Below are 25,741 nucleotides of genomic sequence, written 5' to 3'. Positions count from 1 at the left end.
TGCTCCATTTACGATCAAACCGGATTTAAACTGAAAGTTCAATCAAACCAAGTTTGACAACATTTGCTCTGCTGCTTCTTTCATGTCATCAGGTCTTTTAGCTTTCTGTTGCCTCTTCATCAGCTTCTACTGTCTCACGTTCTTTCTCATGCTCCTCTGCAATAAGAAAACGAATGTTAGTCTCATAATAACAGTTATTTCAATTCCAAGGGACTTTCACTCGCCTAATTTGGTTTGATTGCCTTCAACAGATCACAATGTGAACGAAATGATTGTTTCTAGTACTACAATTACTCATGAACCATGCATGTTCATTAAAGTAAGCTTCCCTGAATGAGATCAAACATGTAGATGAAGTTGCCACACTTACCCATAAGTTTATACATCGTCTTTTGAGTCCGCCTTTCGAGTTTATCAAGCTTCTTCTGCACATCTCTTCAGAGGTCCCAGTTGGGTTTATTTGGAGCAATGTTTACAAACGGGTCCTGTTATTGATAAAATTCAAACGTAAGCTAAGCGTGTCACGAGTAACGATTCCAATAACAGAGGATTTTGGTGGTCCATTTAAAGATTACAAAGAAAAGTAATCACAAACCTCTTTCTTCTCCACTGCAGGTGGAAGTGCAGCAACCGGATCTTCGAACTTGGGTAGCTCCAGTGGTGCAACTTTACCGTCCTGAAGCTCCTTCCTTATCTTGAGGAACATAATTTCTAAACTTCATCGCTGGACCACTGTCAAAATCCAAGAGAATACATAAAGCAATAAGCACATTTTAGCAAGAACAGTCTTAGCAACGAAACCATTCACTAAAGCAATTTTTTATACCAAAGAACAAAAAGTATACTCACTCTTCCTCGACAGCAACATCACCATCTCCCTCTTCCTTGCTCTCAGAAAGTTCCTGAGCTGCCCTTAGAGCTCTAAGTGCCTCTTTACGAGCAGCAGATTTCTCTTCTATCGAATCACTTTCACTACCCATTGATATTACTTCCTGCAGAAAAATTATCAAATCACAAAATTTATAAAGATTAAACCCATAAATCGACATGAATCAGCTCAAATTCTAGCAAAAATCACACGTAACTAACCAAATAGAAATTATGGCTGAAAACATAAACCGTCGTTTGGTCCAAGCGGTTTGTTGTTGTTGGTTAGGAACTGGACTGTGTCTCTCTCTCTATATATTAAGATCTGATTGGTACGATTATATGTATGTTTCAGGCCATTGTCTATTTGACTATTGAGTCACTGTGTGCCATGGATTTTAATTTGATCTAGGGTATGTTTTGGTCAAGACCGGTTGACAAGGTACCTTTCAATTTTTTTTTTTGTCAACTGAAAGTCTGAAATACCTTTCAATTTATTTATGTTAAATTTAATAAACAATATAATAGAAACTCTATAATTAATTTTTGATAAATTAATAAATTTTAACATTTAGTGTAAAATATGATAAGTTGAGCCACAATTTTTTAAAAAAAATCTTATATTAATATATAGTTTTCTTTTGACAAAAAATATAATTTCAATGTAAACATAAACAATTATTATAATAAAAAATTTAATTTTTAAAACACTCAAAATTTTGAATGTTATTTTTTTTTATTATGTACCGTAAATGTATTTACGGTAAATATTGTTTATACACCAAATAATGAAATAACAAAAACATAAAATTTATATAAATAAAATTTAATTAATATGTATACCGTAAAATTAGATATTTTCTTATTTCACATAAAAATATATGAAAATCTAGAAGGAATTTTTGTAAATTAATAAAATGTCATATTTGCAAAATAACTTTATTAATTTGTGACTGCATATAGTCCGGTCCATTTGTCACTTACATTAATATTGAATACTTGCATGGTTTAACACTTAACAGACCTTAACAAGGCCCATACTACCACGTAACGACGTCGTTTCCAATGCATCAAGCTTATAAATGTAAGCCAGCTACCTCGGGACACAACACGCTCTTTGTACACTCCGCCATCTTTCACCTCTCTCTCGAGCAGATCTCTCGTGAACAGCTGACAATGGCGACCACTTTCAGCGCCTCTGTCTCCACCCCAGCCACTTCTCTGGTAATCACATCTTCTTCAAATCCTCACTTTGTTTCACAGATCGCTCTGATCGTTACGTTGCTAGATCATTTCCACCTGATTCAAGATATTAGCTAGTTTGTTGATTATGTTTAGGATTAAAAGATGTTAGCTTTATGAATCTCCCTATCTTTGTTGATCTGCTGCGTTTTAATTTTCGATCTGCGTCTATTTGAATCACATCTTGCAAGATTTGGTTATGGAAAGAACAGAACAGTAGTCATTTTGAGTTGTGTTTTGAATGTAAATGTTTTGCTGTTGTGTTGATGAACAACAGGCGACACCAACGAGGATTAGTTTCCAGAAGCCAGCTTTGGTTTCAAGGACTAATAATCTCTCCTTCAACCTACGCCGTTCAATCCCCACTCGCCTCTCAGTTTCTTGCGCGGTAGGTGTACACCACTGTCGGATTCTTTCTCATTTTCTTGTAATATATTATTTTCTAAAGGACATTTTGGTTTATTAGGCCAAACCAGAGACGATAGAGAAAGTGTCTAAGATTGTCAAGAAGCAACTCTCACTCAAAGACGACCAAAAGGTCGTTGCGGAGACCAAGTTTGCTGATCTTGGAGCAGATTCTCTCGACACGGTAATGCAATCAATGATTCTCTTTGTGAGAATAAAGAACTTGTAGAGTTTTATTTTAATACTAATGATTAAGGGAGTGTTTTTGATGCAGGTTGAGATAGTGATGGGTTTAGAGGAAGAGTTTGATATCGAAATGGCGGAAGAGAAAGCACAGAAGATCGCAACTGTGGAGGAAGCTGCTGAACTCATTGAAGAGCTCGTCCTACTGAAGAAGTAACTTTAGTATAAATCACCTTCTCAATGAAGTTAAAAGCACCAGGCTTTGGTGTTTGTTGTTTTCATATCTTTTCGGTCATTTTCTTTTAATGTGGTCAAGAAGTTACTACTGTCTTTGTCCTAGTAGTTTTAGTAGTATCTGTATCCACGGATTGCTATTTGTCTCCTGAAACTTTTGGTGTTTGGAAAATTCAGAATAACTTGGAATGAGTCTCGTTTACATATGAATGTTTGTTCTTTTTTCTTTCTGAATTAAGCAAACTGTTATATCATAATGTACAAGGAGTCTTTACACATGCATAAGTAAGAGTAGGCCCTAAAAAGAAGTGACAATAGCTTGATGATATATATAAACAACTCTAGACACATTGTATATACAGGTTCTTGTTATTCCCAATCTGCGTCAAAGAATCCAGCATCTTTCATCTCTGAGTAGTAGACGTTCTCCAAGTTGAGATCTTCTTCCTGCAGCAATACCAAAGTGAACTTAAGCACCAAACCATTTGAACATTCAACAATCATATGGCATATGGCATAGGGTGTGTTAAGGTGATGGTACTGTAGTGATGAAAAGGATGATGGTGATGCGGAGATAAAGTGGTAGAGAGATGTTGAGATGAGTGAGTTACCTGGAAGAAGTCTGCAAGGAAAGTAACATACAGAAGAGGAAGATAGAAGGCGTGGTAACAAACACTTGTGATCCCATACAACCTACCAGAAGTTTCAAATATTATCTTCTTACGTTCAAGAAACAAGAGAAGCCTTTTTAAATAGGATAAGGGTTTTACCATAATCCAAAGTGAGCGCCGTTTGCAGCAAGAGTACATGCGAATAGGGAGAGTCCATTTAAGGCGAGCATGCAAGTTATGTACTTATAGAAAGCAGGTCTTGCTGTCAAAACCAAAAACAACAATAGCCAATTTGATGAGTGACAGAAGCTGTTGAACAACTATTGGTAAGTGGACGATGTGATTTACCTGGCAATCTTTCTCTCCACTTAGAGTTGTACATGAAGAATATCATCCCATATATGCCTGCAAGCAAGAGCTTGTGGATGACCCATAACCCCCATTTGACCTTTTGGATATGTTCATTGTTGTCAATGAACAATTCTACCCCAAATCCAAAAAGATAGATTGCCTGAAACGAACAATAAAAGACAAACCAGACATTACAAGTTCGAATTTATCTCATCAACTACAGCAGATACATAATCTAGAAAGTAAAATCTAACAGTTATGAAGACAATGGTACCTTGAGAAGCAAATCAAGACCAATAACAAGTCCCGAGATGAGGAAAGTCCGTGTCAATGCTTCAGCGCCACTTGCGTAGTTCCCTTGGAAGAGAAAGGCTACCAAGCTTACTTCCAGAAACAACATTCCAGATGTTGTGAACAAAGTCAATACATTCCAAACTACTTCTTTCCCAGGAGTGCATTCCCATGCCTAAACAATAAGATCAAGTAAAACTTGAAAACTCGAAAAAACAGAGAAACTTGTTATAACACATGACATCTAATCTAAAATAAGTACATGAACAGACTAAACCAAGTAAAAAAAATTCCTCTTAACCAGCATCTTTGCATACCCAATTAGTTAACAATTACAGCTTAACCACAAATCTAGAAGCTTTTCTAAAAAGTTTGTACCTTTACTTGAGCCTAAAAAGGTTTCTTCCAAGTAAAGTTCTGATCTTTCAGATGCAACATAACTCTAGAACATCATAGTATGATTAAAAACAAAGAACCTGAAGGCAACACCAAGCAGCTTAGTATGACTAAACCATTTCATCTTCGGTAGCATCTTAAACATAAACCAATTAGCCATTACAGCTTACACCAAATCCAAAAGCTTAAAGTTTGCACCTTTACTAATCCTTAAAAAAAAAAACAGTTTCTTCAATGTAAAGCTCTGATCTTTCAGATGCAACATAACCCTAGAACATCATAGTATGATTAAACCAAGTAAACCATTTCATCTTAGGTAGCATCTTAACATAACCAATTAACCATTACAGCTTAAAGTTTGTACCTTTACTGATCCTAAAAAAAACAGTTTCTTCAATGTTAAAGTTCTGATCTTTAAGAAGCAACACAACTCTAAAACATCATAGTACGAAACCAAAGATAGCACAACGAACCTGAAGGCAACACCAAGCAAGATTGAGCAAGCTAACAAGCCAAAGGCATCCGTAATACGCGATCATAATGTAAGATCTCCGATTCGAGAGCTTGGCCAAGCTCTTCTTGGCTTCGTACGCCAAGTAAGCGACGAAGAGAATAGCTGCTACGACCAGAACCGTGTTGTGGAGAAACCCATGGCACTTCCCGACCCATCCGCCGATAAAACCTCCTCCGGCGGCCGGAGAGTTAGGGCTTAGCCGTGAAATCACGAAAGGGGTCTCCGCGGTCTCGCCGAGAACTCGCATCTGGCTCGATTTGTGCGAATCCCCGATTCCAGAAAAAGGACAAACGATTCGAGATTTGTTTGGGAATACGTATGATGATTGTGCTCGCTAACGACCGAGTCGATACGGTGAGGCGAATATTAGTAATTATACAAAAATTGCAGGGTATAATAGATAATAAAATACAATACTGGCAAGGAATGTAAAAATAAAGTAAACAAAGGTACAATCGATAAATATCAGAGAATATTGGGGTAACAAGGTTCCCGCGAAAAGACACGCGCACATTCCTGCCTTAACGACCGAATCGTTCCCGCGAAAAGTCTGCTACTATAAATGGCAAGTTTCAACTTCTGTTAATTTTTTTCTCAGTTGAATCTACGGTTCTGTTTTATTTACGCGTATGAGCCTTTTTTTTTTTTTTTTAATCTTGATGTAGTTTGTAGTTGGCAAGTTTTTATTTACGCGTATGGGGCTAATGCAGGTTTCTTAAGACATTCCAAAGGCGGAAATGGGTAGGTTTTCTCATCAGATTCTGGCTTTCAGACACGAGAAGAGGACAACAAGTCTAGCCTAGCTGGAGGATACTGGGAGCTTGACCCTGCAGCAATTCCAGGTCGCACCATAGTCTTAGACTGATCACAGTTCCCCAAGTATGCCTTCTGTTTCTTAAATCAAGAGATTATATGTGTAGACAAGCGTTATTTCAGCAAGTGAAGCTGATAAGTATCAAAGTCTGATGATTTGCCAAGAAAGGTATCAGATTATGTTCCCTTTTGTGGGAGATAGCGTATGACTGGAGAGACAATGTTGTATGCAGACTGTTATATTCTGTGTAGCACGGGGACGTCTATTTAGGTGCCGTACCGGTACCGGAGACGTTTCGGGGACGGGTACTTCACGGGGACAGCACTGGTACGGCTTGGGGACGGTTAGAGAACATAGCTATGAGTAAGACTAGTTTTCACGGGACATAATGCTTGTGCAATTGTTTTTTAACTGTCATTGTTATCTTGCTTCTAATTTTAGTTGGCAAAATAGACATATTATAGTAAATTATATCTAATTATGTTAGATTCACTATATAAATTTATTTTTTTTATAAATATTTTATATTTTTTACTAGTATATATTTGCCGTACCCGTACCCATAATTTTTAAATTTTCCCGTTTCCCGTCCCCGCTTCCGTCCCCGTTTCTGTCTCCGTATCCGTCCCGGTGCATCATAGGTTATATTTCTTATCTCTCTTTAGAAATCGCTCAAATCGTACTTTTATTTTCTCAACTCATGTAGCTGAAACACCATAACAAACAAATGAAGCCATGAAGGAGCTAAAAGAAAACCCAAAAAGATTCTGTAGCTTACTCGAACAAACAAACTATAACAGACGATGGATCAAACTGCATCTCTGGATGTTTTGACTTCAACTTCTGCTTGTTCAATCCTTTCCGCAACACCTTCAAAAAAGAAGAAAAGCAAGTATCAATCAACACGATTAAAAGAAAAGGAAGATGATGATGAATTGCATTTAGTTTGCGTATGGAAAAAAAAAAAAAAAAGAGTTTACCTTTTATATCTCTTTTTGGAACCACAGGGGCAAAGTGCATTTCGGCTGATCTGCCCACTTTTGGCTAAGTTCGATCTAGCCATATCCATGGGGGTTGACCCCATCATCTTTTGCAGCTTCATTAGACCAAGATAACAAATTTAGTGTCAGCAGATTAACCAAACAATAATCTGTCTGATTATCTTAACAACCGACATAGTGCAAGAAGATACACCAGTTTCTAAACAATGAACATCAAATCCAACCAATCATGCAACACAGCCAAGCTACAATCCACATCTTATTATAAACAGGAGGGCATGTTCTTGTGCCCCAAGATCATCAATCAGCGTAGAAACATAAAGTTTGTTTCGAGGATAGTGATATAGCAGACACTTGATGAAGAATCAAGTTTTTCAGCAACAGAAAAAAAAAGCTTGATCCAAATGGTTAAGAGAGAGTGTCCATGCACAATCTCAATAACTCTAAGCAATGTTTTAAGTCTACAGAGGTAGAGGTCATACAAAGGAGATTATGGAGCTAAAAGGCAAATGAGTATATAAAGTGAGAAGAATACCTCTCCCATGTTCTTTGGTAACGGTTTGCCTCCATCTTTCAACTCTGTCATCTTCTTATGAGCTTGCCTAGCCCAAGTAAACTTGGACAGTGTATTCTCCACATCCGCTATGGTGCAGTTGCATTGCTTAGCCGCATCTTGTTTATGACTCGCTTGCAGATTCTACACATCAAAAAACCTAGTGCTACAGTCAAAAGAATTGACTAACATACCAACAAGTAGCTTTTCAAAACTGTGATCTTAGTTAAAGAAAGAAACCAACCTCTCCTGTAGCATCACGAGCTCCAAGATACCTCATAATGGTTTCTTGTTTCTCGAACGCGTCTGCAAACGTGGCCTCGCTGCTTCGACCCACTATGTACTGCTTGAACTTCCCTAACCTCTTAGCGTTCTTTAGTTCATCCGCGAATCCTAAGAATCAGTTTTTGCATACAAAGAGACAACCTTTGAAATGAGTCCACACTCAAACGAAACACACAGTTACAACTTTAGAGAAAAATGTAATAACTTTAGCATTCTTCAATTCACAGACGAATCTTAGAATCATTTTTGCATCAAAAGACACAACCTTTGATTACTTCTGCATCAAAAGAGACAACCTTTGATGAGTACAATCAGTTTAACTCAATGTAATAACTTACGGAGAAGAGTGAAGTCTTCAACGGGTAGATTCGATTGCTCCACGGGAGTATCCTTGTTTCCTGTAAAGACACCTTTGATCGAATCCATCCATCCGTGAAGCGTTGCTGAGGAGGTGATTGATCGGTGCTGAGACGCAATCGGAGGACCACCCGAGATGTAGATAGAGTTTGCGGAAGACGACGAAGAGAAAATTGGGTCGGATCTTAACCCGAAAATGTACTTGAGGGCTCTCGAATATGACATTTGCTGTCTCTGGAGGTTGATTTCTGGAGAATTAGGGGTTTAGGGTTTCTCTCAGGTGTAGAGGAAGAAGAAGATGGAGAAAAACCCTCGCCGTATCGGAATGTTAAACGCAGCGTTTTGGGGATTAGATAAAGTTGTTCTTTATATTTTGTCAATCCTCCATCGAAAGAATGTCATTTTGAAATTATTTTTGTTTTTAAAAGAGTGTTATTCTACATTTTTATATTTATTTTTCCTATTAAATAATTAATCTATATTTATAAATTATTTTTATTTATTTAATTAAATATTGAATAAAATATATTTTATCATTTTTTCTGTAAAATATATCACACTGACATTTTTTTTTTGTAAAACAGAATAAGTATTATATTTTTACTGATAAAAAATAGAGTTGTAGTTTTTCAGAAAATCTAGGTGGTGTTATTGGTTATATAAGTTGAAATCGACTCTATTAGATTTCAAATAGGTTAGAGTTTAAATTTTTTATTCATTTGCAATCTAAGATACATGATTTACTTTACATATTTTAAATCTTTGTTAATGTATTTATAAATTCAACATAATATGATATGATTTCTATAACAGAATTACAATTTATTCAAGGATTTTAAATTGCATTGTAATTCCAAAGTTTAAAAAACTATAAAATGTACGTTCAACAAAACGATATTATCATCATAAGATCACCATTAATACACAATGAAAACAATAATATTTTATATTCATTATTATGAGCGAAAAAATATAATAGCATATAGCATACTTGAAGTAACATAAGAAAAAAATCCCAGTCTGATCAATTTAATAGAAAATCTGGGTTTAGTCAACAATGAAATCAATTTTCTAGGTTTGATCAAATGACTGATATAGATGAAAAATCCAAATGCTAATTTTATAAACAAAATGGGAGACACTGACTTCATAAAAAACTGTTCATATATTTTCTGAATACAAAGAATTTGATTTATTAAAGTGAGAAATGATGCCAGTAGATGAGTACTTTCATCACGTCATGTTTTTTTCATTTGATTCATGATGTAATACGTTAGATTTTTACACATAAAATTGTATCCAAATCCATTGAAAGTATTTCAAGTCAAAGGAATTGAATTTTTTTTATCAAACATGAATAACACCAAATTTTAAATCTTGTATTGAAATCTTATATTGAATAACAATGGATTTTAAATTCTTTTAATGAAAAGATTGTAAATACAAGAACCAATAACACTAGATTTCAAAATCTTTTAACAAAATATTTTAAATACAGTAACCAATAACACAAGATTTTGATAAAAGATTTAAAATCAACCATTGAATAACACTAGATTATAAAACCAAATGAATTAACTTTAAATCCATTGACCAATAACACCTCCGTCCGTTTCTACATTCTAGTCAAACTGGAGATATTTTTCTAGATAAGAAACAAGAAGATAAACACTCGTCAAATAACTGAAAAAAAAAGAAACTCACTCATCAAATAGGCAAGGCCTTAATAAAAGAATATATGTATAGGACTTACATATTTGCAATTTGTCTATAAATATAATATTGTAAGCTCTGAAGCCTACTTTCAATCTTCCCAACACCAGGAAAAAAAAATGAAGATCTCTTTCTCTTCTATTCTCCTCGTACTAATTGTCATTTTCATCACTTCTTCTGGTAAATTCTTATATATTATTTGATTATTTTTTTGCTTAAACTGAGAAAAACTGAAGCTTAAAACAACGTAATTTTGTTTCTGATTATATGAATAGGAAATAATAAAATGGTAGGAGAAGCAAAGAAGTGTTTTGCTGGGTGGACATGTGAAGGAGAAGACGAGTGCAGAGAAAAGTGCATTGCTGATCACAAAGGAGATGGAATATGTGATTTGTTCACTGCTTTTCCGGTTCCTAAGCAATGTCTTTGTCAATATGATTGCTAGTTTCTCTCTATGTATGCAAAATATTGCTTCTTAAATTGTAATGGGTAAATCTTTATTCCGTTTAATTATGTGATCATCAAAAGAGTAAAAGTTTAAATAAAGTGTTCCGACATTCGATAAAATCGAGAAACATGTTATTTTTTATAAAAAAAAAGAAAGTCTTAAATATATTACCATCATTTAAATAAATTGGTGAGGTATATGATAAGAATACCCAATATATTATTTGAGAAGTATTACAACATTTTTTTGTAGTCATATATCATCACTACAATGATTCTTAGAATCTCTAGAGAAATAGGTTGGTCCATCTAAATATATAATGAGTTTTTTATTAAACTAACCATAAATTTATTATTAATGTTTCTCATTATTTCCTTAAATAAAAATTATGGAATTGTCTAATGTGGCTACGGTATATACGACAATTAATGATTTTGAATAATAAAGATTTGATAAAAATTAGTATCTTCTATCATATGTTTGTTAAATTTTAAACTATTAAAATAAATTAAACAATAACATTAACCATATAAAAAAATTATATTTTTATGCATATTTTATATTTTGGATTTTTAAAAACACTTATAAATTACTAAAATGTTAAAAGTCTTATATTCAAATTTTGTGATCAATGGTTTAAAATTTTTGTTATGACAAGATACAAATGATTATAAAATCATATAAGTTAAAATATTTATTTTTATATATATATAGTTTTAAATTAAAATATATACAATTTAAAAATACATAAATATTTTAATTTCAAAATTTAATTTACAAATATTTTTTTTTGTATAAAATCTTTGAACAAATATTAACAACTTAATTTTTTTTAAAAAATTATAAATTAATAAGACTATTAATCACACAATGAAAATTTTATTATCAATAATTTAACATTTTTACTATAAAAGATACAACTAATAAAAAAACATATGAGTAGAAAACATTATATAACAGATATTAATATTTAAAATATAATATATATGTTAATATCATTTAAATTTAATTATACATCATAATAGATAGAAAAAAATATTGTTTGGATTAATAAAATTTATTTATATGTTTGCACCAATTTAATTATATACGTAATAGTTAATTTTTTAACTATTCAATATATATTTATTATTTCATAATATGTAAAATATATAATACATAAAATAATTTATATATATAATGTTCTTGCGGTCTTAACCTAGTTATGAGTAAAATATGATACTAGGACATAAAGATATGTTAAATCATATGACATTGCTGTCTATGGAGGTTGATTTCTGAGCAATTAGGGTTTTAGAGTTTCTCTCAGGTGTAGAAGAGGAACTGAAGAAGAAGATGGAGAAAAACCCTCGCCGTGTCGGAATGTAAAATGCAGTGTTTTGGATATTGGATAAAGGCAATTCTTATATTTTTGTCACTATATCAGTATTTTGACTATTTTCCAATGTTAAAAAAGTTGGTATGCAGTAACTAAGCGATTAATAATATTAGAGAAAATATTTACGAGAGATTTTCGGCATGGTGCAAGACGTATTGTTAGGAATGGATCACATAAGATGATTCAGGGTGATGCAGTCAGACGGTGATCTTCATAAAGTAGGTAGATTTGTCGGTTGTAATATCGTCTATGTAACATTTTTCATAGTTTATAAAAAATTAACGACTATATGGATCATTCAGAATGCATGCATGGTTGAGTCGTTAACAAATTATAATTTATATTTTTATATATCTTGCTTGCTTGTATATCATATATTTATATTTTAGATTTAATTATAAATTTATTTAATGAACTATAAAAAGTAGATATACAAAAAAAGAATAAATTAGAAAAAAAATGTGGATTTGGATTACCATTACTGCTTGATTAAGAGATTTAGATTAATTTAGAATGATTTAAACCAATTTAGATTATATTTAACTGCTTTGCAACTGTTTAAACTGATTTGAATAGCTTATTACATTTTTTTTATATAAATATCGTTTTGTTTGAGATCAATTTTTAGAACATTTGTATTGTCTTACTAATAAAAAGATATACCAGTAGCTTTTCAGAAAATCTAAGGTTTCTAGTCAAACTGAAGATATGTTTCCTATGTGGTATTAAGAACTCTATCAAGAAACAAGAACATAATCACTCATTAGGTAAGACATTAGTCACATTAGTAAAAAAAAATATATGTATATCTATCTACTTTGACTAAGAACTACATATTTGCAATTTGCCTATAAATATAATAATGTAATCCCAAGCTCTAAAGCCTACTTTCAATCTTCCCAACACCAGGAAAAAAAAATGAAGATCTCTTTCTCTTCTATTCTCCTCGTACTAATTGTCATTTTCATCACTTCTTCTGGTAAGTTCTTATTATTATTTGATTATGTTTTGGGTTAAACTGAGAAAAAACTGAAACTTAAAATAACGTAATTTTGTTTCTGATTATATGAATAGGAAATAATAAAATGGTAGGAGAAGCAAAGAAGTGTTTTGCTACGTGGACATGTGAAGGAGACGACGAGTGCAGATTAAAGTGCATTGATGATCACAAAGGAGACGGAATATGTGATTCGTCCACTGCTTTTCCGGTTCCTAAGCAATGTTTTTGTCAATATGATTGCTAGTATCTCTCTATGTAGACAAAACAATGCTTCTTATATTGTAATGGGTAAACCTTTATTCCGTTTAATATTATGTGATCAAAGGACTAAACTCATCTAAAATCTAAATATATTGTTCCGACGTTCGATAAAAATTGAAAGGATAACACGCACAAATCCAGAAATATGATGTTTTTATCAAAAATGAAAGTCTTAATATATTACCATCATTTAAATAAATTAGAGAGCTATATGTTAAGAATTATGAGTAAAGTATGATACTAGGACATAAAGATATGTTAATCATATATAGTATAATACTCCTTCAAAGTCAAAGTTCCACCAACCAAAGCAGAGAGAACATGGAGACTGATCTCTCAAGAGTTACTCTCCGACCGTTCTCTCTAACGGATGCTCACGATTTCCTGAGATGGGCCAGCGATGTTCGAGTGACCGGGAATCTTCGTTGGCAGACTTTTACGTCCGAAGAGGAAGCTTTGGTCTTCATACGAGACGTATGCTTGCCACATCCATGGAGGCGTTCCATCTGCATCGATGACCGTTCGATCGGATTCATCTCAGTCTTCCCTGAAACTGGCGATGATAGGTATATATTATTTATAGCGTTGGAATATTTATTTGTATTTACTATATGTTTTGATGTTATGGTAATGGCATATGTTATGTTGATGGTCCAAATGAATTGAGTTTTGCCATTTGAATTCAACTCAATTTCAGATATGTAGGAAAAACATATATAGGATAAGAGTAAGAGTTATATTCCTCCTATAGTAATTACTTTTATGCAAATTAGTATGTTTTCGTTATTCTAGCATATGTAGCATATGCTATGTTGGTCCAAATGATGTGTGTTAGGTCATTTCAACTCAACTAAAATTCAGAAATGTGAAAAAATCATATAGGATAAGAGTAAGAGTTATATTCTTCTATTTATCACCGATAACTATTCTTGTAAGTAAATATGTTTTAATCATTCTAGCACATATAAATATCTTGATACAGTGTATATTTGAAGATTCAAAGCGCATATTGGGTATGGATTATCTCATGAGTATTGGGGAAAGGGAATAGCAACAAGAGCAGTGTCAATTGCAGTACCGCAAGTGTTTAATGACTTGCCTCATGTTTTGAGGCTTCAAGCTTTTGTGCAAACTCAAAACAAAGCATCCCAAAGAGTTCTCGAGAAGGTTGGGTTTCAGAGAGAAGGTTTGCTAAGGAAGTACAGTTATGTCAAAGGTGAAATCCATGATGTGTTTGTTTATAGTCTCTTGTCCTCTGATCTACTTCCTCTTCCATAATCCTCAAGTATTATGGATTGAGATTATATGTAGTCGTTATAAAACTAATAATGTTGTAATTCAATATATATTTGAAAAAACGAATATGGTTTGAGTGATAATAGTTTAAAATATTAAGAAAAAATGGTCTAAAGGGCAAATAAATACCAAACCGAACCAAGCTAGGTAGTGTTTGTTGTGTATAAGCCTCATTCAAATGTCAAACTCTCTGCTTCACGTCTCACTGAGTCGAACAATTGAGTCGACAAGTAACGTTCCCCACCGCTAGGGAAAACCACCTGAAAACCGGACATGAACCGAATGTATTTTTCTTTGGTTAAGGAAGACCAATTATGACAAAAAGCCATAGGACTAATGTAATTTGTGTTGCAAGTAATAAAACTCTATTTCACTTACAACTATGAGCTTCCCGGCGTTTTCTGGCCGTTTTGCCACCTTAATAGCAGCGGCTGCAGCAGCTCCGGAAGATATTCCCACCTACACATTTATCAGAAACGTTGGTTTAATGGTTTAAACCAAAACCGTTTGAACCACAGACTGTACCACAGTACCAGTAATCCTTCTTTCAGGGCAAGAAGTCTGGCAGTTTCAATAGCTTCCACGCTTGTCACCTGAAGAAAACGATTTAAAGATTACAAAGATCTCAGTCTCTGACATCTCGTCTCAAAGAGAAAAGAGATTTAAAAAAAAACTCAGCTACATTACTTGAATGATTTCATCAAGAACGTTGAAATCCAAATTGTCCGGTACAATACCAGCTCCAATACCTTGGATCAAATGTGGACCTAGAAACAATGAACCGTATTATTGAAGTGATCAAGAAAGAGACTTGAACAGCAAGGAACTCCACCAACTAATGATGGTCTACTTAGGTATATTTATATTAGACTCAAAATTAAAACAAACTCTTTACCTGGTTGGCCTCCACTGAGTACTGCACTCTCTGTAGGTTCCACTCCATAAACCTGTTGATAAAAACAAGTGCTTGAAAAAGAAAAACAAACTAAAATGTTTCTCATAATATGATTATGGACTTGCTAATATTAGTGTGTGTACCTTTAAGTCTTTATTCTTCTCCTTGAGGAACTTTCCTGATCCGGAAATGGTTCCACCAGTCCCAACACCAGCCACCAATATATCTACTTCTCCTGCAGAGTCTCTCCATATCTCTGGACCCGTGGTTCGATAATGAGTCTGCATTAAAAAAACAATTTAGATAAACAAATAGAAAAGATAGAAATTATTTTTCCAAAAAAAAGATATATATATATAGAGTGAGAGATCTAAGGAGAGTTCATATGTATATACTTGTGGGTTTGAAGGATTCTTGAATTGATGTAGTATGATACCATCTGGAGTTTTGCTTAATATCTCTTCGGCTTTGTCGAGTAATCCTTGAACGCCTTTTTTCGTGTCCGTGAGGTGAACCTCTGCACCTAGTGCTAATAAAATGATCTTTCTCTCAAGGCTCATTGTTTCAGGCATTGTGAGCACAACTTTGTAACCTTTAGCTGCCCCAACAAAGGCTAATCCGATCCCGGTGTTACCAGAAGTAGGCTCAATCAATGTGCTCTGAAGTAGTAGTAATATCACAAAAAATTTAGATACAATGTTTAATTTTAGTGGCGTAAGGAATGGTTTGTACAAGTTAATTGCTGTACCTTCCCGGGAGTAATCAGTCCCTTGTCTTCTGCATCTTTAATCATACCATAAGCAATTCTGATCATTCCAAGGAAAAAAAAATTTCAGAAAACAAATGTATGTTTTGGAGTAAAAAAGGGAGAGAGTTTAGTTAAGTGATATATACCGCTCCTTGACACTAGAGCAAGGCTCCATCATCTCAAGCTTTGCGGCTATACGAGCAACACAACCATCTACGATGTTGTTTAGATAAACCATTGGAGTGTTACCTATCAACTGAATGCAAAACACATGAGACTAAGTATACAGCTTGAATAAATAAACTAAGACAATTTTCTCTTTTTTTTTTCCTAATGGAGCAAAGATTTGGATTTACTTGAGTAACGTCATCCTTGATAGAGCACTCCATGCTAATCTTTGAAATATCTACAAAAATAATTTCCCCACAAAAAGAAAATTAAAATATTTTAAGAAACAATATGTAAGTACAACTGTAAGAGCAAAAAGACTATGAATTATTCAGTTAAACTCGAAAGTAAACCAAGATTAAGAAACATATTTGAACATGGGAGAATATGAGTATATAGCAAACTGACATCAAGAATTAACAGTTGAAACAAATGAGTTTCTCAGTGAGAGTCATGCAAAGCATTCGAGTTCTTGAACTGAAAATCGAACATGAAGATTTGAGAAACTATTCAAGTTGGAAAATCTAGGAGGGAAAAAGGAAGAACAAGTACAAGAGAGCTCTTTACCAAGTTCGAGATCCAAATCTGAGAAGTAGGAGAAAAGAAATAATTGAAAAAGGTACTTGCCTTAGACAAAAGACTACGAAAACAGAGAAACAGGAGCAATTACTAAAGAAACAGACCAATAATTGCTTTACTGAAAAAGTGAAAATGACAACTCAAGCTCGTGCGTATACACTTTTGTTTGGACCACTCTCGTCTCGTGCGTATATACATTTTAAGAAATCAATATATAAACCCTTTTTTTGGACAACAATAAATATATAAACGAAAATGTTACTTTTGTAAGTTCTTTACCAAACTTGGTAACATTTGTCAGATGATTTCATTATTTTTATTTGGTAGAAAATAGTATAAACTTTCCTCAAGAAAGTTAGGATTGTATTCAACTCATTTATCAAAGATATTAATACACTTCAACAACTGCATCAGATGAAGAAACAAACAAATGATAAATAATACTACTACAAATTATTAGACAAAGATTGGCACACAATGCAAAAAAAATAGCTAGAAGTCTGTTTGTTATTGAACAAATGAGTCTACCATAATCTAATATTCGTCAAATAATTCAAGAAACCAAAAAAAAAAAAAACTGATGAAAAAAACCTAGAGAATGATCACAATAAATTAGCTGTAAAGTCAAATCTCATACTATACTAATCACACACCCCAGAAAGTTATAGATCAGATTCAGAGATCAAATATCTGAATCATACACTCATTTATTGAACAAATGAGTCTACCATACACTAACTGGTTATCTGTCTTATTCTTTTTTTTTTCTTGCTTCATCAATCATACACCACTTGGCATCTTCTTTAACTCATACTCATGCAATGTAGCTCTAATCTGTTCTTGAACTAACTCTAATCTCCTTGAATACGCTTCCAGCTCCAGAATCTGTTGTTTCCTCCACCGTTCATCCCTCACCGCCTTGTTTCCTCCTCCTTCTACAGTCTACACCATAACCCAACGGCCGTGTAAACATGGGGCTGAAACTCAACGAGCAAAAGCCATGAGCACCACCTCCCATTGCAACCATCATCATACTAGCTTTCCTATTCATCATCTCCTTGATCACAGGACAGAGACAGTTTTTCACAGTCTCTTCAATTAAACCACAAAGGTTACCACTAATACTTTCGTTAAGGTAGACATTGACATCAGAGGGAGTGGTGACATGTTTGTTGTCTTCTTCAGTCTTCCCTATCCTTGATCGTTTTCTATCCATGTCAAGAGTAGGATCCGAACTAGGGCAGTTACCATTGGTGTTAGTTTCCTCAAAATCCATTACATTGTTGTCTTAAAACCCAATGATCTTCCCAGTTTGGTTCCAAAATCTTCCTAGAAATCTCGAAAGTAGATTGATCATGAGGGCTCTTAAAGAACACCTCTTTACCTAAATCAAACTTGCTCATCACGTTACGGTACTTCTTCTTAAGCCTTAAAACGTCTGCGAATAAGCAAGTGGTCAACCACTCTTACACTCACTCACTTGCTTATTATTGCGGCCAGTTGTGTCCTGACGTATCTAGGTCCAAACCAAAAGTCAATTTAACTTGTACTGAACGAAACAGGCTTTATGCTCTAATCACTTGAAAGTTAAAACAAAAATAGAGTGAAACATGTTTAAAAAAAAAAAAAAGCTCGAGATTAAGTATATATATAGTTCAAGTAAAAAGACAATTAAACTTAAAATTACATAAAAAGTGATTATGCAGAACAAGAACCGAAAATGGCTGATACTGTCTAAAGTTCTCATTTCTTCTTGGGATCACCGGCCTTGGTCTGCAATGTAAAGCAAAGAAGAAGAAAAAATGATCAAACAAAATACTAGTGTGTAAGCACTTGTGTTTAATGAGTGTCATTAGTAAGAGTAGGTCTCTCACCATCTTAACACCACGTATCTTTCTTCCTTGATTTCTCGATCTTGGTATCAAGACCATTCTGCAATTTACATAGACAACCACATATTTATATATAGAGTTGAGACATCTCGTTATCTATCTTACAAGAAGAAGAGGCAGACTAACACTGACGATGATCAAATAAGAGAGTAATAGTAATAATAATATCTAGCTAGTAACCAATACTATTAAGGCTATTATTGCATGAAGCGATATACTAGTGGAAAGAGCATTTACCCTGATAAGTCTGTACTTGGGTTCGAATTTCTTGGCGCTCTCGACATTGTCATAGATCAAACCAAACCCTGAAGATTAGCCACCTCCAAAATGGGTTCTGAATTTGAAAACAAATATGGCATTTGGGTCTTTGACCTCGTACATCCTCGCTAGCTTCTCCTTCAGCTCAGCCTTTTATGTGAAAAAAAATAATAATAATCAAAAACGAATTTCACCAATTTGAAAACCACTTTTAACAGACTAGTCTTTGAAATGGTAAAGCTGATACCTTTGAAACATTGGCTCTTCCAGGGTGAAGAACATCAATGACCTACATTCACACTCTTAAGTCATTGATGCAGAATCTTTATCAGAGCTAAGTGAAAACGTATCAAACACTCTCTTTGCATTTTGTTCAATACTAAAAGCTAAAGACACTGACTAGCGTGATAGATAAGTAGACAAGAGTTAGAGAATTGAACTACTCGCGAACTGCTTCCTTGAGAGAAGTCTGTTGGTCATGAAGTTTCGGGTTCTGATGGTCACTGCCTTTTCCGCCATTTCTGCGATTCCCTCCGGGATCAAACGATCTCTGCAAAGCTTTGAGTTCGTCGTCGGCTCCGGTAAAAAGACGGGAGGACGCGCAGAGTAAAGCTGTAGCTTTTAATTAGGGGTTTTAATGGGCCGTAACCATATTGGGCTTACTGTACATCCTAGTCTATAAAACGAAACACACTTTGTCATCATCTATAAACAAAATATGAAAGGTGAGAAAATAAGGCCAATGGGTCTAAGCCTTTTTCTCAATGGGCCTATTTATTTACAGCGTGATTTCTGTTTTCCTGTCAGCCTGGTATATTTTATTTGCAAGTGTAATATTTTTTTTTTTTTTTTTGTAAATATCCTAGCAATTTAATTAATACTAGGTGTTTGCCGCACATACATGTATAATAATTTTATCATTATAAATAAATACACTGTCAATGTAAAAACTATCACAATTGTTCATTCATAGTATTTAATAATAAGTTAAACATCAAATTATTATATAAAATAAATTATTTCATCACAATATTGCATAAAGAATTTGTAAACACTCAGACGTTTAAAATATTTAGTGTTAAATTAAATATCAAACTTTTATTATAACAAAGTTTGTATTATTATTGCATAAAATAAATTTGGAAGTAACATGTAGAATTCATATAGTATAGATAAACTTGCGTAAAATAAATTTGGAAATATTTTTTATTGCGTAAAATAAAGGGCAAATCTCCAAAATAGCACATTTCTAAGTTTATATCACAAAAATAGCACTCAAAAACTAAAATGACCAAAATAGTACCTTTCTAAGTTTATCTTTTGAAAATTTTAATTTTTTTATTTTCCAAAATTTGAAATCTTATCCCCAAAACCTCATTTCTCAACTCTAAACCCTAAACTCTAAACCCTAAACCATAAACTCTAAACCCTAAACCCTAAACTCTAAACCCTAAACCCTAAACCCTAAACCCTAAACCCTAAAATCTAAACCCTAAACCCTAAACTCTAAACCCTAAACCCTAATCCTAAACCCCACCCTTTAAATCTAAACCCTAAGTTTATGACTTTTGATAAAACATTAAGTGCTATTTTTGTGACTTTTGACCTTGAGTGCTAGTTTGGGAACAAAAACTTGATTTAGTGCTATTTTTGTCTTTTTCTCTAAAATAAACTTGTAAATGATAATACAAATCATATATAATCCCTTATTTATAGAATAATAGACTTGAAAATCAAAGAATTTTTTATGTTTGATAATCAAAGAGATTAAAAGGATGAATACACTATCTTGATTTAACCTTGCAACTGTTTTTAGTCTTTACTAGATTAAGATCCGCGCCTTGCGCGGGATAAACATTATATATATAAATTATTTTATGTATTATATGTTCTTACATATTATGAAATAATAAATATATATTGTATAATTAAAAGTCAGTAACTATTACATATATAATTAAATTGGTGCGAACGTATAAATCAATTTTTATTATTCCAAACAATTTTTAAAAAATTTTGATAGGATATGTAATTAAATTTAAATGATATTAACATACATATTATATTTTTAATATTAATGTATATTAAATGATGCTTTCTACTCATATGTTTTTTTGATCATGTGTATCTTTAATAGCAAAAATTTTAAATTACTAATAACAAAATTTTCATTTTGCGATTAATAATTTTAGTAATTTATAATTTAAAAAAAATTATCAATGTTAGTTCAAAACTTTTATCAAAAAAAAATTATTCAAAGTAAATTTTGAAATTAAAATATTTATTTATTCAATATGGTTTATAGTTTAATTTAGAATGATATATATACATATATATTTTAAATCTTAATGATTAGTTAAATTAAACTTTTATTTATATGATTTTGTAATCATTTGTATTTTGTCATAAAAAAAATTTTAAACCATGAATCGCAAAATTTGAATGTGAGATTTTTAACAGTTTTAGTAATTTATAGTCGTTTTTTTAAATTCAAAATATAACATATAAAGAAAAATCTAAAATTTTATAATATGTTTATTGTGATTTTTTTAAATTATTTTAATAGTTTAAAATTAAACAAAGTTGATAGAAGATACATTATTTTTTTATCAGATCTTTATTATTCAAAATCATTAATTGTCAAATATACTTTAGCCACATTTGGCAATTCCGTAATCTTTATTTAAGGAAATAATAAATGACATTAATAATGAATTATGATTAGTTTGATAAAAAGCTTATTATATAATTAGATGGACCAACATATTTCTCTAATAATTATAAGAATCATCCTAGTAATGACACGTGGCTACAAAAATAAGTTGTAATGTTTCACAAATAATATATAGGGGATAACGTAAGAAAATCATCTATAAGTTACGTACGATAAAAAAAAAAATTATAATAAAATGCTAAATTTGATTGAAAAGAAAATGTATTTTTTTACAGCTCATGCTACTTGTTCTATGACTTTTCCAGAAAGAGAAATACAGAACTAGAAATTAGATCAACTCGCACTGCAATGTATACAGAGTTCCACAGAAGGCATGTATACAGAGTGGACGTTTATGCAATGTTTACATGAGTTCCATATTTCTATGTAAACATGTACAGATGCATTTAGTTTTGAACATTTTCAATATGCAAGGCTTCATCAACGATATATAAAATCTTAGTCACTATCCTTTTGGTGGGAGGTAGTTTGCCGTAAAATGCAAGGAAAAACAAAACAAAGTTCAAAATAGGAAAAACACAGGTAGTTGAAAAATTTTAAAGAGACGAAAGCTGAAGATCATAATAAATGTTATATATCCCAGTATATTGATTTCCAAGATTCCTGATAGATATTCTCTCATTTCTATACCCTGAAGATCATAATTCACTTGGGAAAGACACGATATGATCGTGGTTTGGAGAACATAGACAACATATCTTATGCGTTTGGTAATGCATTTAGAAAAGCAGCTCAAGAGAGTAGAGCTGATTACTATCATGAGATGTTTGAGTCATCATGGATCGTCTTAGATGCTTCTGCGGTAAACTCTTTCATGATTAGATTAACTGAGAAGCTTTGACATAACTTTCAATGTATCTTTACTCTGTTTATATTTTACCAATTCTCTGTTTTCTATTTATTTACTCACATTATTTGAAATTTATGAGACTTTGTAATAGGCAGAATCTGTTATCAGTCATGTAACTTGTTTAATCAAATAAGCAAAGAGGTTTATGTGAAAATGATTGGTCCTTGACTCGTAATGGCTTAGGGATTGTCTATCTGGAGGGCTTCTTTCTCCACAGGGTTGTCCCACAGTTGATCTCCTGACCATCTCCAGATAAGAACTGGCTATCGTTGTGGCTTTGTGTGCCTGATGTTGCAGAGCCATTCTTTGAGGTGGTGAGTGAATCCACCACATCGTCTTGCTGACATTCTCGTCTGTAATCCAAAGTTCATGCGTGTCTACAATCTCTTGAGTATGCTCTGACAATATCAGAAAACAAAGTCATATGGTGATTACTGAAGTTATTATTTTAAAAAGAACCTGATGATGACACTAACCTCAAGAATCCATCCAATATAGGTGAAATTATTGACATGATGGTTCATGTCGAGATCAGCTCGTCTTGGCTGCAAAGAAACATGATTATAAAGTCCTCTAGGAATGTTGATTCCTACAAAGAATATTATTTTTCTATTTTATACCTTTAGTCCAATGATTGAGTACTTAGCTAGATCTTCGAGTGTGGGGATTTTCTTCAAGCTTCTGTTATTTTCCTCCACAGGAAATGCTAATCTACAAAGATATACATAAAACATAGTAGTGGGCATTTCATGAATATAACGATATGATTGACCAGCAAGCATTGCATTGACCTGGACACAAAGTTCCTTTTACCTGGGTTCTTTAAGACAGAACATCAAGTGCTCGGAAATGAAAATTATATCTTTAACATAAATCCAAGTAACTGAAAGTTATATCTTTAACATAAGAAAATTTAATTCTATTGCACAAACCAATGGAGAAAGCAAAAAAATGATGAGAAGGAAACCTAGTAGCACAGCCAGTGACTTCAGCGTTAGCAATGTCCTTAAGAATCCAATCACGCCTTGTCCCGATCCTTCCTTCACTCTGACACCATGTCTCTATCTCAACCACATCACCCCTGTAACCAAAATTTTCAAAAATTCAATCCATTTGTTGTCATCAAACATACAGAGCAAAAATGAAAAAAACAATACCAAGCTGGATATCTGTAGATCTCAATGTGCATTCTCGAAGTGACCCAAATGAGATTCAGTTTCCTCATGGTAGGTGTTGTCGCAATCCCATCAGTCGAAAATGCAACGCTCTGAAACTGATTACATCGCACCTCCTCACATACATCAAACCAACAACAAAGTTATTTTTTTTTTAAATATTGACCAATCAAAATTCATACATAGTTTTAACTATCTACAATCTAACCTGCAAAAGATCTGTGACGAGCGTCCACCATTAGAAACTGAATCCCCTCTTCCTCTGTCATCACCACATCGCTCCATTGGTTCGTCTCCACCCTTCGATTCTTCAACCTGCAACAAAATCAAAGCCACACATAAGAGAGATGATGAGAAAGTTAATTATTTGTAGATCTAAAAAGGAGGATGGGATCTGTTACAATTGACAGAGCCGGTAGTGGAGATGGAGAGACATGAGCAGAGATCTCGCGAGAGTGGAATCTGAGGAAAGAGAAAAAACAGATGTGGAATGGAGAGAGTCAGAGAAGAGTAGAGACGCAGAAAAAGATAGGCGGAGAGGAGCAGAGCTGTCACGATATAAGAGAGAAGGCATCACGGTGCTTGTATGACGATTACTTGAGATTAATGGTTTGGTTAGCTTGGGCTGCAATTACGATTTGTTGGTCTGGGTTGCCAGTGACGTGGCAGAATGAATGGATGAGAATATTTTGCCTATGTGGCATCCTTTATAACATTCAAAATTAGTCCCTTTTATATAGTGGGATAACGAGAACTTTGTACTTGACTAAAAGAAACTGAAAAGGTTAAAACTTTTGGGGAAGAAGAGTAATTAATTATATAGATCAAACTATTAACTAATAAATAAGTTAGTTGGTTTTATTAGCCACACACGAATGTTCAGATGAGATGGCTTTCCACCGCAAAAGATAATTGAAGGCTGTATTCGGATTCGACCATAATTTTAAGATCGACATAACAAGTAGTGTCGTATCTATATTAGAGGACAAACAGCATCTACCTAACTATTAGTTCGTTGCTTGCCGGTGACGACCCTCTTTCCATTATATAAATAATAATGGACGACCTTGTATAATAATAATATATCATTATTATCATGCCCTCTTTGAATTGTATTACATAATAATGGAAGACCTTAAATGTAATGCTAGTATGTATAAAAACGGTGTAATTTCAATAAGTAACAATTAATATTGTGGGGAAGAGATTTAAGGACCGACAGGAAAAATAAGTGGAGAGAGATACGAGAAGAATGGTTGGCACTGAAGTGGAATTGGGTACGAAAAGGGTACGTTTGATCTGTACATATTCAATACCACATATCATCCATAAAACGATCATTTATAAGATTTTGCTTAGTATGACTCTTTTTTTTTTATTAATCTGGGGTATCCCAAAACCATGAAAAAATATCAAACTAATTCTCAAGTAGAGGTGCAGTCCACGAATAGACATTTTCTCTGAGTATTCAGATGGACCCTAGAACATAGATCCACGGATAGACTCTCTCTCCGGGTATTCGTATGGATCAATTATTACTATCTTCTTTTACTAAGGGTGGTCAACCTTATTCAATTCTTCATACTATGTCCCTATCATTCTTTTCAATCTCTTTAATTCGCTTCTGAATTTTATTTTTGAATTTGGACATGGTATGTACATCATGAATATATGTTTAGTTTGGCACTCAACATTAATTGTGGTAAAGGTCGTTTAATCGTTTTTGTTTGGTATTGTTCTATGTGACTAATCAAAATCTTACATTATCTTTGGCAGAAATAGTATATAGAATATTTATTTTCTGATAATATATTTTACGAATCAATATCGCCAAAAAACTATAGTTGTGGAATAAAAATTACATATTCACTAAAATTACATATTCACTTATAGTTTTTAGATAAATATTATCGGATTCACCATTTTTCTACTACCTAAACGAGAGCTTGTAACGGTTAGCTTTCTATCAAAATGATAATTGCTGGCTTGTGAATGCATTGGAAAGGCACAAGAAACATGAAACCACCTATCTACGTAAATTATTTGAATAATATTTGCCGCAATGATCACCTAACATATCATAGAATATATTTTCATCGTCTACATATATATCTTAGATCCCCAAGTCCAAGATATGATCTGATGAGCTTCAGATTTCTTTAGTAGAATAAAACCTATTTTATATATAGGCTTACCACATGATCAGGGTCGCATGTCATTGTGATATTTTTATCTACAGAAT

General features: G+C 33.1%; 6 protein-coding genes and 2 pseudogenes across 15 annotated transcripts; 2 read left to right on the top strand and 6 right to left on the bottom strand.

Moving 5' to 3' along the window:
• Positions 1–97: 97 nt before the first annotated feature.
• LOC106388824 lies at positions 98–1,201 on the bottom strand (annotated as a pseudogene).
• A 738-nt stretch (positions 1,202–1,939) lies between these two features.
• LOC106388827 (acyl carrier protein, chloroplastic) lies at positions 1,940–3,137 on the top strand. Its single transcript, XM_013828982.3, has 4 exons — positions 1,940–2,091; positions 2,387–2,497; positions 2,576–2,698; positions 2,789–3,137. The coding sequence occupies exons 1-4, from the start codon at positions 2,044–2,046 to the stop codon at positions 2,912–2,914; spliced, it is 408 nt and encodes a 135-aa protein (XP_013684436.2). The 5' UTR covers positions 1,940–2,043; the 3' UTR covers positions 2,915–3,137.
• LOC106388826 (protein CANDIDATE G-PROTEIN COUPLED RECEPTOR 2-like) lies at positions 3,130–5,460 on the bottom strand. The gene is made up of 6 exons (XM_013828981.3): positions 5,054–5,460; positions 4,168–4,359; positions 3,891–4,053; positions 3,702–3,804; positions 3,543–3,624; positions 3,130–3,378 (listed from the first exon to the last, which is right to left on the bottom strand). Exons 1-6 carry the CDS (start codon positions 5,339–5,341, stop codon positions 3,301–3,303), a joined length of 906 nt encoding a protein of 301 aa, XP_013684435.2. The 5' UTR covers positions 5,342–5,460; the 3' UTR covers positions 3,130–3,300.
• Positions 5,461–6,576: 1,116 nt separating this feature from the next.
• On the bottom strand, positions 6,577–8,477 carry LOC106388819 (protein translocase subunit SecA). 2 transcript variants are annotated; one of them, XR_007320384.1, is made up of 6 exons: positions 8,086–8,459; positions 7,707–7,855; positions 7,445–7,606; positions 6,889–7,004; positions 6,687–6,778; positions 6,577–6,614 (listed from the first exon to the last, which is right to left on the bottom strand). XR_007320384.1 is itself a non-coding variant. In XM_013828973.3 (5 exons), exons 1-5 carry the CDS (start codon positions 8,327–8,329, stop codon positions 6,760–6,762), a joined length of 690 nt encoding a protein of 229 aa, XP_013684427.1. In that variant the 5' UTR covers positions 8,330–8,477; the 3' UTR covers positions 6,577–6,759. The 2 variants fall into 2 exon arrangements, 1 of the variants encoding a protein (XP_013684427.1); XM_013828973.3 differs by having other exon boundaries at positions 6,577–6,778; positions 8,086–8,477.
• A 4,563-nt stretch (positions 8,478–13,040) lies between these two features.
• On the bottom strand, positions 13,041–16,715 carry LOC106388817 (bifunctional L-3-cyanoalanine synthase/cysteine synthase D1). Of its 3 annotated transcripts, none has more exons than XM_048750101.1 (12): positions 16,420–16,631; positions 16,200–16,249; positions 15,990–16,099; positions 15,844–15,901; positions 15,491–15,754; positions 15,239–15,376; positions 15,096–15,147; positions 14,888–14,967; positions 14,734–14,793; positions 14,579–14,659; positions 14,330–14,460; positions 13,041–13,457 (listed from the first exon to the last, which is right to left on the bottom strand). In XM_048750101.1, exons 2-11 carry the CDS (start codon positions 16,230–16,232, stop codon positions 14,371–14,373), a joined length of 966 nt encoding a protein of 321 aa, XP_048606058.1. In that variant the 5' UTR covers positions 16,233–16,249; positions 16,420–16,631; the 3' UTR covers positions 13,041–13,457; positions 14,330–14,370. The 3 variants fall into 3 exon arrangements, with proteins under 3 accessions (XP_048606058.1, XP_048606059.1, XP_013684424.1); XM_048750102.1 differs by lacking the exon at positions 13,041–13,457 and having other exon boundaries at positions 14,222–14,460; positions 16,420–16,488; positions 16,579–16,624; XM_013828970.3 differs by lacking the exon at positions 13,041–13,457 and having other exon boundaries at positions 14,222–14,460; positions 16,579–16,715.
• On the top strand, positions 13,139–14,283 carry LOC111204496 (uncharacterized N-acetyltransferase p20-like). The gene is made up of 2 exons (XM_022699407.2): positions 13,139–13,470; positions 13,900–14,283. Exons 1-2 carry the CDS (start codon positions 13,139–13,141, stop codon positions 14,180–14,182), a joined length of 615 nt encoding a protein of 204 aa, XP_022555128.1. The 3' UTR covers positions 14,183–14,283.
• Positions 16,716–18,191: 1,476 nt separating the features above from the next.
• LOC106385630 lies at positions 18,192–20,007 on the bottom strand (annotated as a pseudogene).
• A 2,285-nt stretch (positions 20,008–22,292) lies between these two features.
• LOC106406006 (oleoyl-acyl carrier protein thioesterase 1, chloroplastic) lies at positions 22,293–24,259 on the bottom strand. Of its 7 annotated transcripts, none has more exons than XR_007320383.1 (8): positions 23,901–24,252; positions 23,708–23,814; positions 23,482–23,612; positions 23,292–23,405; positions 23,138–23,207; positions 22,945–23,035; positions 22,801–22,869; positions 22,293–22,722 (listed from the first exon to the last, which is right to left on the bottom strand). XR_007320383.1 is itself a non-coding variant. In XM_048750100.1 (8 exons), the coding sequence occupies exons 1-8, from the start codon at positions 24,071–24,073 to the stop codon at positions 22,515–22,517; spliced, it is 777 nt and encodes a 258-aa protein (XP_048606057.1). In that variant the 5' UTR covers positions 24,074–24,259; the 3' UTR covers positions 22,293–22,514. The 7 variants fall into 7 exon arrangements, 1 of the variants encoding a protein (XP_048606057.1); XM_048750100.1 differs by lacking the exon at positions 23,138–23,207 and having other exon boundaries at positions 22,293–22,677; positions 22,784–22,869; positions 23,482–23,514; positions 23,606–23,615; positions 23,901–24,259; XR_007320382.1 differs by having other exon boundaries at positions 23,482–23,814; positions 23,901–24,251.
• Positions 24,260–25,741: the final 1,482 nt, after the last annotated feature.

The sequence above is a fragment of the Brassica napus genome, chromosome C3, assembly GCF_020379485.1.
Source record: "Brassica napus cultivar Da-Ae chromosome C3, Da-Ae, whole genome shotgun sequence".
In the NCBI taxonomy this organism is placed as follows: domain Eukaryota; kingdom Viridiplantae; phylum Streptophyta; class Magnoliopsida; order Brassicales; family Brassicaceae; genus Brassica; species Brassica napus.
This window is presented reverse-complemented; position numbering and strand designations above follow the sequence as displayed.

What these genes read in the sequence shown, in the direction of transcription:
- LOC106388817 (XM_013828970.3), bottom strand. Translation starts at nt 16,232, where the DNA reads ATGGAGTGCTCTATCAAGGATGACGTTACTCAA. An exon ending in GACTGATTACTCCCGGGAAG is followed by an intron (nt 15,755 to 15,843) that starts GTACAGCAATTA and finishes CTACTACTTCAG; the next exon opens with AGCACATTGATTGAGCCTAC. An exon ending in CCCTGAAAGAAGGATTACTG is followed by an intron (nt 14,660 to 14,733) that starts GTACTGTGGTAC and finishes ATAAATGTGTAG; the next exon opens with GTGGGAATATCTTCCGGAGC.
- LOC106388827 (XM_013828982.3), top strand. Translation starts at nt 2,044, where the DNA reads ATGGCGACCACTTTCAGCGCCTCTGTCTCCACCCCAGCCACTTCTCTG. An exon ending in CCACCCCAGCCACTTCTCTG is followed by an intron (nt 2,092 to 2,386) that starts GTAATCACATCT and finishes GATGAACAACAG; the next exon opens with GCGACACCAACGAGGATTAG. An exon ending in GAGCAGATTCTCTCGACACG is followed by an intron (nt 2,699 to 2,788) that starts GTAATGCAATCA and finishes TTTTTGATGCAG; the next exon opens with GTTGAGATAGTGATGGGTTT.
- LOC106388819 (XM_013828973.3), bottom strand. Translation starts at nt 8,329, where the DNA reads ATGTCATATTCGAGAGCCCTCAAGTACATTTTCGGGTTAAGATCCGAC. An exon ending in TGAAGACTTCACTCTTCTCC is followed by an intron (nt 7,856 to 8,085) that starts GTAAGTTATTAC and finishes ACTGATTCTTAG; the next exon opens with GATTCGCGGATGAACTAAAG. An exon ending in CTCGTGATGCTACAGGAGAG is followed by an intron (nt 7,607 to 7,706) that starts GTTGGTTTCTTT and finishes TTTGATGTGTAG; the next exon opens with AATCTGCAAGCGAGTCATAA.
- LOC111204496 (XM_022699407.2), top strand. Translation starts at nt 13,139, where the DNA reads ATGATACTAGGACATAAAGATATGTTAATCATATATAGTATAATACTC. An exon ending in CCTGAAACTGGCGATGATAG is followed by an intron (nt 13,471 to 13,899) that starts GTATATATTATT and finishes GTATATTTGAAG; the next exon opens with ATTCAAAGCGCATATTGGGT.
- LOC106406006 (XM_048750100.1), bottom strand. Translation starts at nt 24,073, where the DNA reads ATGCCTTCTCTCTTATATCGTGACAGCTCTGCTCCTCTCCGCCTATCT. An exon ending in ACTCAATCATTGGACTAAAG is followed by an intron (nt 22,870 to 22,944) that starts GTATAAAATAGA and finishes GTTTCTTTGCAG; the next exon opens with CCAAGACGAGCTGATCTCGA. An exon ending in GAGGTTAGTGTCATCATCAG is followed by an intron (nt 22,678 to 22,783) that starts GTTCTTTTTAAA and finishes TTTGGATTACAG; the next exon opens with ACGAGAATGTCAGCAAGACG.
- LOC106388826 (XM_013828981.3), bottom strand. Translation starts at nt 5,341, where the DNA reads ATGCGAGTTCTCGGCGAGACCGCGGAGACCCCTTTCGTGATTTCACGG. An exon ending in TTGCTTGGTGTTGCCTTCAG is followed by an intron (nt 4,360 to 5,053) that starts GTTCGTTGTGCT and finishes CTTATTGTTTAG; the next exon opens with GCATGGGAATGCACTCCTGG. An exon ending in GGCGCTCACTTTGGATTATG is followed by an intron (nt 3,625 to 3,701) that starts GTAAAACCCTTA and finishes AACTTCTGGTAG; the next exon opens with GTTGTATGGGATCACAAGTG.